Raw genomic sequence first — 12,504 nt, 5'->3', positions numbered from 1 at the left:
TTCCAGAAAGTTAATCTATGAGTAGCATTTCATTCTATTGAGCAGCTGCATTTATTTTTTATAGAAAAGCCCAAGTGAATCGCATTAGTGGTCAGTGCAGGAATATTGACCTCTACCATTTTATGGAGCAGTTAAGTGAAACGAAACGTTATCTAAACGTTGGTTGTACAGTGTTTTTCTTTGGGTCCTTTACTGCCTCCATTTTGCTTAAGGTATCCGTTTAATTGACTTTTAGGAGAAAGAGAATCAATTCACGCAAATTCTCAATGTTCTTTTTTAGCAGAGCAGCGAAGAAACGGTTAGCTGTTGCTTGATTGAATACTCTGTCAAAGCTGTTGTTTCCCATTGGGGATGTCACCCTATCTCTGGGGAGAACGCCAAGAGACCAGGCAGTGTACTGGAGGAGTCTAATGGATGATATTTATAGACTGGAAATTGGCAGCCATTGAAGCGCACTCCTGCCAGAACCCTCTTTACAGAGCTGCGTAATCCCAGATGGAGCCCTGCTTGCAGCGCACATACACAATACAGCAGCAGCTGAGGTTGGACCTTGGAGGCACAGAGAGAGCACCAGGCAGATTTCATTTGTCATTCACTTACCTGCTGCCACACTGCAAGCACTGGCTTTGTCTTAAAACCTGTGGCTGTTACCAAGAGGATCATTTTGTTACCTGCTATCTGCCACAAAGATCTTCCCAATATTGATTCCCTTCCCCTAGGAACTGGTTGGAACCTTCAGAGAAATGACAACACACTCAAGTTTTAGAATATCATTTATTTGTATCCCAAGCGCACACTTTCATCTTCTCAATTGCAGCTTTCATGGTGTATCTCCCCACTGCCCACCCCTTCTCTCGCGAGAACCTGGCCCACCCACCCAGGATCCCCCAACTCGGATGCATGACGGGAATGGGGAATGTATGGGCACGCCTAAAATTTGTTTCTGCGAAACTGTCTGTGACTGCAAGAGACGAAGGTTGAAGGGTTTGATGGGCAGTGGTGGCTGCGGTGAGAATCCCCTGATAAATACCGCCTACAACATGAACTGGATTAAGAAAGTAAAGAGTAAAGCCGGGGGGTAGGGGTATTGTTTGGCATGCCGACAATAAAAGTTTAGTCCCTATTCTTATTTCTTGAATTGGTTTTCTTTTATATATATATTTATATATATCTATATATATTTATTTATAATATATATGCGTAGTTTCATTTTTTTTGTGAGGGAGAATTGTTTTTTACAGTTTTATTTTTCTCCGCTTTTTATTTTTGTCCTTTGTTTTGGTGCAAACGCAGTGAAAGTGGGCAAACGTCTTCTCCCTCCGGTTCGCCGCTCAGTAGAAGAGAAATAAAAAGGAGAATTTTTTTTTACAGTTATCATCCTTGGCTGTTGAGCGTTTCCAAAACAAACGGATCCTTTTTTTGTGTGTGTAAATGTGTGTGTTTTTTTAGTAACGCAATGTTCCCCTTCTCACTGTCTTTCAACGCAACAGTGCTCAGAGTCCAGACCCCTCATAGGGCATTCCAATTTCCTTTTTGCTTCCTCCTCTGTTTGATTCTTGACACAGTGAGAAGAACCATTGGCAAGCAGATATCAACAAGGTGTAGGGTGCCCCCTTCTTGTTCCTGTTGCTCTTTGCCCCCCCAGCTATCTGTCCTGCTGAGACAGCGTCTCAGTCATCTCTGGTTGGCCAGCACATCATAACGTTTGTGTTCTGTTATTGTTGGTGGTTGCTTGTTGATGCTTTGTTCTTATGTACCATATACGTTTCCTGATGGAGCGGATTAGTTTGAATGTATGGTGCCGGTCAAGCTTGTCAACTTTCAGAGTGAAGTCTCCACACTGTGTAGCGGGCTCCCCTGGCTGGAAGAGGTAGCCGATCTGCTGGCATCGGTGGTTAGGTAGATCCCACTGTCAATGGCATTGTTGTTCTTGTTGGGTGAGGGGGGCGGGCTGGGCCGCAGGAGTTTGCCGGGGGCCTCCTCGCTGTCCTCCGCATCAGTGTCGTCGATAAGGGGTATGTTATGAATGTAATCGTTGATCAGGAACTCGGGGGTCGCCATAAAGTTGTGAATGGAGGTTTTGGAGTCCGGCTTCTCCAGGCCCTCGTACAGGGAACTACGGAATGCTTTCACCACCCGGATCTATGTGGAGGTAAAAGAGGGTTGTGGGGATGGAGGGAGAGGAGGAAGGAATTTTGTGTGCAAGAACAGATTGTATAGAACAGGGGAAGACAGAACAAAGAGAAAAAGAAAGAGAAATATATGAGAACACGTTTCAGATGTTAGGCAGTAAGCTTCTCCTTCCACATCCAAGGTATTTTTGGGTTGCTTATAACTGTTCATCCATTAAAGGCAGAGGCACTAATGGAACGGGTCAACATATAAGGCTTGAAAAGGTTGTAAGCGGCAACGCTTCCATCTGATGAAGATGATTGGCTGAATAGTGGTTTGTGGAAATAGCAAACTGGAGTTTAATCCAGCTTTCTCCAATTCAATTCTGTGATTGTAGCAATATCATCTTATCTCCCTCTGCCTCAACTACCTCATCTCCATTTTAGAGAGCGCCCAGCAGGCTGATCACTGTTATTAGATGCCCTATTAAAAGGTAAACTGGACCTAAATGTACTTAGAGACAGGACAAGGCACCAGCCTTTCCTCAACGCAAAGACACAAGAATACGAGAACCCGGCTATAAAGCATTTTTCCAGCTGCCTGTGGAGTGTAGAATAAAGTTAAAAATAGTATGCAGTAAGTGTTTGCACTTTTTGAGCTGAACCTCACGCACCATGTGGAAATGGACTCCTCAAGATGCCAGAAGCAAGAAAATCGAGCCTAGGCACACCGTGACAATCCACGCTTGACGTTTAGGCAGAACAAGTATGGAGGAGGCCCTGAAAGTGCGGAACGCCTTGACTCTAGAAAAAGCACTCTTGTGGGCTCCTTTAGGGTGCTACGATCCAATTATGTTATTTAAGAAATGCCGCAATTCTGCTTGGTACCTTCAACAGCCAATAAAGGCTAGCATTAGTTTTGGTCACACTTGGCCTCCTGAAGGACTCGGGAGACCTTTATTCTATGTTCAAAGGGTTAAATTTCCACTTAAAAGACCTATCCAAGCCAGCTGTATCTATTAGTCCAACCTGGACGCAAAGCTTTGGCGCTATACAACAGCAGCACACAAGTACGTGTCCACTGTGCTTTGGCTACACACCTACTGCATCATCAGACAAAACTTTATATATGGGTATTCTTCAAGCCTCCTTCACTCCAAAACGTGTGCTGGGAATACTGAACTGACGTTGTGAATTTAGGCGCACATGTTCTCCCGTTCATCGTATAGTTACACAACTACTGTGAGCCTGTCTATTGGACATGCATGGTCCCCTGTCTCTAACCAGAATCAAACCCATGCCCTACGCTTTGCTATGTTCATAGTAATTGCTTGTAGTTAAAGTTCATTAGGCCTGATTACCCACTTGAGGTATATCTTTGGGTAAGAATTACATAACACATCTGGTAACCCAGCTCAAGTAGTTGCTGAAGAGGAAGACGATGAAGGAATGAAACAGCCCATACATTGTCATGAGACTTTTGGTCCAAAAAGCTCCATAAAAAATCGAAATGTTTGGAAGGTTTCAGCAATTGCAGTTTACAGAAAAGCCAAAAGGGCCTTCTGCAGGTCCAGTACCTGGGACTATTTTCCATTTTTTTACATTTCCTCTGTGCCTCTTGTAATTGGATGAACAGTTATGGAATACCCCTTTGCATCAAAGTAGTGCAGCACTGTGAAGCTGCAATACAAAGCACTATAGTATTGGTAAAAAGAGACAGTGAAAGAAATTCAAGTAATGAGTCAAACGCAAAAAGAAAGAAGAAAGGAAAAACCATTAAGATTACATAAAAAAGCAGAAGTAATGCTGGTGTTAGAATTGGCAACATAAAAATAATAAAAGACTCAAAAATATCCAGCTCTGGAAGGAATTATTAATTCAGCTTTAGGTAGAGACAGCAAGCAAAGAGAAGGAAAGAGATGGCTGGTGGAATAAGGGGGATGTCAACAACTCAGGCTGTTGGTAAATATTCATAGTGTGGTGGTCAGAGGTAGGTGAGAACATACAAAAAAACAAGCATGTGTTTTCTCATTGTGACAGCATATTTAAAATAGGGCCACATTTAAAAAAACCCTCTTTCCATTTCCCTCCTGAATTGTAAATATGTAGATGCATGTGTGGGTGGGTGGGCCCCCTTCTGTGGGGAGGAAGTGGTGGGAAGAAAAATGGGTTAGTAGTTGTCTCTTGGAGTATGACACCCCTATCCTAGTTTCTGAACTTCACAAAAGGGTGTGATCTTCACAGAGCATTGCGTTTACCTCTGTCTTGGTTCCCTCATCTGTAAAGACTGGAACACTTATTTTGTTTGACCCTTGGAATTAGCATATAAAAAATGGAAGTTTACAGTGACATGACTTGGAAGATTGCAGCATTGATTTTGCCAGTGGTTGGGTATTCGTAGTGCGTTTTACATCATACATTTGCAGGAAGCCTTCACTTTTTTCCTGTTAGTAGGACTTGTTCTGATTTGCTCCCTTTTAAGAGCATCAATAGTTAACAGCCTTGATCAATTCCTTTTAGGAATCCTGTGCCGCAGACTCCCACACGTGGTACCAAATCCGTTGGGATGCCCAGTCGCGTTCTGAACTGAAAAACAATACAAAAGTACAATAAAATCTTTCATTGTCATGAAATGTGTTAATCTGTGGACCTGGCAGCAGTGACAGGACATCGCCACCTGCGATGGGGTACATCTCTTGTTTGTGATCACTTTTGAGAACTTTACAACAGTGACAAGGCATCCTCCACCCTCTGACGAGCTGGAGCGCGTATATGCAGTCATTTGTGAGAAGACCTTCACAGTGACCGGGCACCCAACCCCCCAAACCCCTGCACCCCAGTCCGGTGCATCTCTTCTGGTGGTCATGTTTGATAAATATGGAGCCTTTGAAGTGTTGTGGCCATCGTTTTCAGAGTTCAGAGACCAGCTTGTTATCCTCCGCGGTGTCCCATGCATTGACATTGGTGATTGCAACCCCTCTGGATGCGCATCAATGGAAGGAACTGAGTCACGCAGACAAGTCAACCACATGTGGAATCAACTCACTGTGTTGTCCTCTAGAGGGACCATCAGCGGGAGATGAAAACTGGCCTGCCCAGACTCACTCGGACTTCTGAGGTTGGCCAGCTTTGGGAGACAGACAGCGAGTTACCTTCTTACCAGATTGTGGTGAGGCCTACAGCGTCATTGCCAGAATTTCCTTTGGTGCTCAACGAGACACCGTAGTTCACACTCTACAGAACGCTGCCTAGGAGCTTCATGCCTTCTCTCTCTGCAGAGGTTAGGGGAAGACTAGTACCCTTTTAATATCGAATATCCTTCTCTGCAGTTAGTATTGTTTTAGTATCCTGGTGTGAAAGCACATAAAACAGGAATGCAGTCCTATTCCAGAAACTATACTAAATACCGCTACCTGAACAGTAGCAGGCAAAGTACCTGGAGAGATGAAGGGAATGGACCTTCTAGTGTTACGTCCGATTCTCTCGTTCATGGTAGAGACAGGCGAGGACCTCTGGAAGGCTGGGGTTGCTGAACCTAGTATGACCATTGACTGGAAGAACACACAAGACTTAGACAGATGCTGCCTATGATATGTGCTTAACTTGAAGATTATAAGTGCAGGGGCCCAAAGATTTCTTAAAAACACCCAGCCGGCAACCCTGATGGCCGGAGTAGCCAAATACCAAGGCTTAGTCTTGATTCCACCTCATGCCTCTTTCATCCACCCCAGTAGACACCTATAATATAGTGTCAAGAGTAAATAAATGTACATTCTTAGAGTCATTTGAATAGGTTTTTCTTTTAAATTTACTTTTTCACATCCCTATGTGTACAAAGGAGGAGCCATTGAATTATAATCCATTCAGATGAACTCAAAATATATGAAGTTGCACCTAGAAGGAATTACCGATAGCGAACGATAATGTAGCATCCTTATAACTTTCAGGTTTCAGGTGTAGTAGGTACCTATAAGCCAGATTGTATGGGCGAATTTGATTGGTCAGTACCTCTGTCTCTTCTTTATTCGCATTGGCTGTTCGTAATCCAAGGCCAGGCCCTACATGTAGCCATAGTGTCGAGTGTGTGTAGCAGTAAAACTAATATAAACAATGCAGGAGGAATGTGGGAAGAGGTTGCCCCAATCCCTGATGGGAAAAGGGAAAAGAAATGCAGGGAAATTATTGTACATATTATTCAAAAAGCAACACATGCCATGTGTACCATGCACCCAATATGATTGCAAAATGGCGACTGCCGCAGCAAACTTAAGAATCATCGCAGTATAAAAACTGTAAACATAATGCAAAAAAGAAGCGCAAACTTTCGGCAAAGCTGGATGGAGACGTTGACATGCTACACATAAATTGAACAGGAAAGTGAGGGAACAAAAACACATCCCTCCTCTTCCCTCTACCCCTTTTTTTAACCCACTTTTCAAGATGCAACACCAATTTTGCCTTTTGCGTGTGATTTATATGAAATAAAGAGCATGAGATCCACACACATGGCCTGGAGGAGAAAGCCTTGGGTTTGTTGTCATGCATGGAAGCCACAGTAAACATTTGAGTATTGAGGCCTGCTGTCGCTGACATATGGGAAAGGCAGGCGTTGGTCGCGCTCTGAGTAAGGGATGCAGTACATGCCAGGATCTTAGTGCATACATGCCTGGATGAGGAAATGAGGGTGGCAAAGGGGGTTAGGCAGGAAGGTTTGAGAGAAGCAAGAAGGTCTTACAAACACACAGATGCACACGCGGCCACACACACACACTCAACAGTCAGTCAACCACTCCCAAGGTCCTTCCAGAGCCTGCCTGCTTCAAGATGGCCGAAACGTCTACGTTCCTCATTCTGGCTGCTTATGGTCATCCTCATTTGAATGTCTTTTCAATAAAGTACAGGAAAAGCCCATTACCGTGCTTTCTAAACCGAAAGGTTTCAGGATATTATTTTAAATTATTTTGCAAATTTTCTAATTACCATGAAGCTGAGCTGTTTAATTTTGAGTTACTTTGGGCAGAAATTTGTGAAGTCGTAGAGTTCCTAATATATGAGGCAGGATATTGGTCGTGATGTCAACTTGTTTGTGATGTCATAGATTGTAAATGAGTGGTGACATCATTAGCAGTAAATTGTGTGTGACATCCGACTGGTAATAACAATGTGCCATGTAGTAAGTAGAGGATTATTGGTAATGTCACAGACAGTAGGCTGTGTGTGATATCAAAGGTAGGGTGCCATTACTGATGCAAATAAACGTTATTTCAATCTCACGGAGCATTATAGGAGATGTCGTATATTGATTTGTCTGTGAAATTATAAAGAGTTCTTTGTAATAACACAAAGAGGGAATTTCATGGTATTCCTTAATATCAACTTTCAATTATTGTGGTATCAGAATATTGTGATAGAAATATCAAGATTGTGAGTTTATATAGGTAAGTATGGATTTACTTTACCTAACTCTACATATAAATACATTGCCAATAGATAGATATCTTCAAGGTATGTACATGTGGAGTTGAGTGCACAAAATCTATTCTTACCTATATGCACTTACTTTCTAAATATTTATGTCATCAATACATTTTTAACACAATAATCTAACTGCACAATATGTTTGCTGTCAATGTTGCAAGATATATTCAATTGTACATGATGTCACCAAGAATTATTTGTATTGTTAACACCTTAGCTGCTTGTAAACATTTCTCCCCAGTGCTGCGCTGTCCATTAGAACTAGTGCTGAATGGACGTTCAATGGTCGTGCGCAGCACTGGGGAGGTAGCGCTGCTGACGACCATTGGCCGTCAGCAGCACTTAAGGGGTTAAACGGACAGCATTGTTTATTATGTCATGCAAGGGGACTTATGTGAAGTAGATAGTGAAGTGCTTGCAATGTCTTAGGCAAGGAAACGTTCGTGAAGTCATAGATTGAAATGCATGTCATGTCATAACCAGGGAATTGTTTGCTTTGACTCAGAGAAGGGATTATTTGCCATTTACAGTACGCGACTGGTGATGTAAAAAACTGTGCTTTTGTGTGATATTGTAGCCTGTGAACTCTTTTGGTGCCGAAGTGAATTGTTTATAATTTCATAGGCTGGGAATGATTTGTGATGCCATAAACAGTTAATTGTGTGAGCTGTCAAAAAGCAGGAATCTATTGCAACTGGGAAACATATCTCAAGTGTTAGGCAGATGTGGTAAGTCTACCTTTCTTTACTTGTATATATTTGCTGTCTTTAGAACTGTGTGCATATTCCTATATGGTATATTTAACTTACCTATGAATCCCTAGTATATGGTACAGGGTTAACCCAGGACCTGAAAGACGAACGCCACTAGTGGGCAGCAGCACCTCTTACGCCATCTAGTACACCACCAGTGCAAACGTGACTTCAGACCTACCATTTTAGCCTGATTGTAGCAGTGTGCAAATGACAATTCAACTTGTTAAAGTAAACCATTTTGACAGGTCAAAACCTTTCTTTTAGCCCCTTGGACGCTCATGACGAGCTCAGCTCGTCATGATGTACACCTCCATACACTCATGACGAGCTGAGCTCGTCATGAACAATGGGAATCCAGAAAAGTCAGCATCCAGGAGAATTAGCTGTAGCATTCAAGGTGTTAAATATTAATTAGTCACCCCAATGTAGGCATTGTAGTCCACAAGGCATGGTGCATGCTATTTAAAAGTACAACATGTTGAAATGTGACATGTCCGTACAGTGATTAGCAGCCAAAAGCAATGTTCACTTTTCAAGGACTCTGTCCAATGTAGAAAATCAGATTGAAATAATAAGACTAGGTCCCAAACTGATGTTTAGTTCTTGAGCCACCATCTGGTTTTTCAAACTACTCCGGCGACATTCGAGCGTCCTGCTCTCATTTGTGTCCAACTTCTACTTTACGTTCTCCCAGTTTTCTAAGCAAAACATTTCAAATCTGTTTTTGCCACATGGGATCTTTCTAGTTTTGCCCGCTTTTGCCCTTGTTCCCCTCCTTTTTTATTTATTTACACTTTACTTTTGAGCACCAGACCCTGTTCTTTCTTGATTTATCTGCCCTTTCCATTGACGGTGGCGTCTACAGTCTCTCCTCTCGATTACACGCTCAGGGTATGCCTTCATCAGTGAGACACAAAAGGCAAACTAGGCTATCCAAATTACCTTTTAGGCTCCCTTGGCTCACTTGTGCATTCACCGGTCTGAAATGCGGTTTTACTAGCATTGCTTTGTATTTTGTATTCCTCCATACATTTTCTGGTGTGCATGTGGTCCAATACCCTATTGCCTCTTAAACTGTAACTTGGCATTACGATTGTAAGTGCTCTTGGGCAATGCTCACGATACACAGGAAGCAAAAAACAAAAGAAAAAAATAATGTGTGTAATGATAAAGACAGGGTCTCGTTTGTGATATAAGGGCGTGTAGTTAGTGGTGTTTTAGTGAGGTTACACATAATCATTTGAGATAACACAAACATGGACTTTTAATTATTTTCAGAGATTGGGAATTGTTTAACTTAACATGGAAATAATACTTTAGTGATGTCCTGGAGAGTAGGAAGTGTGTCATGCTTTAAACAGTGAAGGGCTCGTGATGTCAAGTATTTGTAATTGGTCTGGGAATTTCAGGCTTAACATAAGCTAGGGATTGTTTCTGACGTGAAAAGCGTGGAGTTTCCTGTCATTGACAAGGAGTTGCTTAATCACAAGTAGGGAATAGTTTTCAGGCTCCTAGCATGAGAATTGTTTGTGTTAGCTGAGATGAGGAACTTTTTGTCACAGTAAGTTACTTCAGTGTGATAGCTTAGCCTTGTTTGGTGATGTTACAGACAGGTAACTGTAATGCTGCATACAGAGAATGTTAACTTCATAGCAGTATTCTCTGTTATGAAGTCGCAGAAGGCTCTGCTTCAATCAAGGACACCTTTAGAAACTGCTTATGATGCTTCATGTCAAAAGTGATGTCCAGGGGTTCCCTTGACCTTCTATTCTACGTCCTCACGTGTTTCAAGGAAAGGATGAATTCTAGTAATAATAATGTGGTGTGGAGTAATAGTCTTTCTTCAGCCTAGCAAGGTGGTGGTCACTGCTCACTTAACTGCAAAAAGAATTATTACGGGTGGGCTACGCTTGCAGTACATGCACCTTGAACCGTAGTTGACCTGATTAACAGGAATGAGGTGAGCTGCTCTTTATGAAACTTGACTGCCCCACAACGTTTGGGAAATTCATGGCCTAATTGATCTTAAGTACAAGAGGTGTCCCTGTAGTGAAGCCCTGTGGAAGGCTGCACTGCTGACCCCCAAGCACATTTTGGAGAGATATCCAGTATATTCAGGGGGTCATCATTCTAGGATGAAAGCTCATGGTTATCTTCATAAACCAACAGTAGGATCTTGAAATCAGCCAAGAATGTACCTTGGTACTAATTACTAACCCAGGAAACCTCTAATGGATTTAAAAAAAATGTTGCTATATATAGAACAGGCACCACAAATAAGGTTTTGTGAGGTGTGTTTTTCTCTCTCTAACTCACAACAAACAGACGTTCTTCGAAATCCCCCAAATTAAATGGCGCTGAATAAAATGCACTGAAAGAGCAATAGCGAAAGGTGATGACTTGATGACGGCATCTGTCCAGCCATGATGGCGAGGCCTTGGATTAACGACTATGTACCCTCAATAAACCTTTCCTATTGTCCTCTGAAAACTTGGAAACATTGCACATAAGCTTTCGGTTACTTTTTTCATGTGGCTCTTTTTTAAGAATCTTATTCTTTTAATGTTGGGGTTTGCCTGTAATTCAATCCCTTTTGTCCCTAACAGTGGCACCTCACTTTCCAGAAGGGAGCACTGCTAAATGTAATCAATTGGTGGTTAACGTTTTCCAAATTCCTTAACCCTTCCTCGAATTGTCATATAGATAAAGACATTTGAGGTCCTGTTCACAGTGTGCTAAGCAGCAGGGTCCCTCAATGAGTGCAAGGTGATGTGCTTGTATCTCAATTGTGTTTTGACGTAACTAATAATCCACGTCTGTCCGTGACCCCTCACTCTTATCCTCAGGTGTGCAGTCACGCAGGCAGGCAGGGAGGGTAAAGAGTTAGCGAGTAGAAAAGATTCTTAGGCAGAATGAGAAGAGTGCATAAATTATAAGGATGAGAGACGTAAAGTAAGAAAAAAGTGGAAGACGAATTCCATGAAGATTAGTGTTCGGAGAGAGGAAAGCTGAGTTGCTCCATTGTCTCCTCCTGGAAGCTGCAAATAGGAGCGGAGGGGAAAGGGAAAGAGGGAAAGAGGTTTTGGTGCAAGAAAGTTGCAATAGAGAGGACTTAGTGACCCAAACTCCTGCGAACAAAGACCCAATTTCAGGCTTAGCCCTCCGCCATAAGGGACACTGAATGGCCTCTGGCGGACAAGTTACCCACATCCTGAAACACACGCCTTGCCTCTTTTCTGGGCATTAGTGATGCAGTATTTTCCAGCAAAATTACACTGCTAAACAATGCAACGGTTTGCAAGGTTGAACGCTTCATGCTTTCCTCACTGTCTTTCAGATTTACATTTAAGATTAATATTACCTAAATTATTACCCTTTTGATTAATTTATTTGTAAAAAAAATGATTCTATTAACTCAAAACTTGGAGATTTATCATGACTTCAGTTGGCCTTACAAATAGAGTTAATAGATAGTTCATTTAGGATTACAGCCAGTTTATAAAATGTATTAAGTTGTTTACCAGAACTGATATTATCCTGAGCAATTAAACCATTGTTCCCTTTCAAATATTATTTTGTATTTAAAGGTATATATTTAATTAGATGATCAGTCCCTTAGGGAACCAAAAATATAAAGTATCTGATAATGTTTGATTTGCTGTAACAGTGTCACTTGATTAATACATCTTTTATTTGAATTGTACATTTATAGCTAGATTTGGTTAACAAATACAAGATTATTAACTTAGTTCTCAAATTGATTGTATGAACAGCACGTTTTTGTTTGCTTCTTTCAATGAGAGATGCATGTGTATAATGGTTAATAATTTTCTGAATTTTAAAGTTTAATAATTGTTTAAGAGCATATTCCTAAGGACTGGTTAATATGTATACTATTTATATAGTTACAGCGTCCAGAACTGTTAAAAAGTAGTGCTTTTTTTCTTGACAAGGTTATGTTCTGGGAAGGTGATTTATTTATTTTTATTAAAATGCTTTGATCCATTATACACATGTGCCTACTCCGTGCTACTGGATCTTTTTTATTGATTATCACTGTCTTCACTTTGATTTTGAAGTGCATTCCGAAAGAAATATTTTTCAAATGTGGCCATTTCGCAGTAAAAATAATATTGTATTCATATAAATTGTTCTGATTT

At 41.5% G+C, this 12,504-nt stretch overlaps 1 protein-coding gene across 7 annotated transcripts in view; it reads right to left on the bottom strand.

Moving 5' to 3' along the window:
* Positions 1 to 809: 809 nt before the first annotated feature.
* The window catches only part of ATP2B3 (ATPase plasma membrane Ca2+ transporting 3), a 348,827-nt gene continuing 337,132 nt past the window's right edge, over positions 810 to 12,504 (bottom strand). For 4 of the 7 annotated variants that reach the window (XM_086940211.1, XM_086940208.1, XM_086940205.1 and 1 more), the window contains one exon: positions 810 to 2,142. In XM_086940211.1, coding sequence (XP_086796337.1) covers positions 1,822 to 2,142 — 321 coding nt within the window. In that variant the 3' untranslated portion in view covers positions 810 to 1,821. The remainder of the gene's footprint in view (positions 2,143 to 12,504) is intronic. The other 3 variants (XM_086940209.1, XM_086940206.1, XM_086940210.1) reach the window with 1 other exon arrangement.

Source organism: Lissotriton vulgaris, chromosome 10, assembly GCF_964263255.1.
Source record: "Lissotriton vulgaris chromosome 10, aLisVul1.2, whole genome shotgun sequence".
NCBI classification, from domain to species: domain Eukaryota; kingdom Metazoa; phylum Chordata; class Amphibia; order Caudata; family Salamandridae; genus Lissotriton; species Lissotriton vulgaris.
Note: the sequence above shows the minus strand (reverse complement) of the source record. Positions and strands in the feature narration are given on the sequence as shown.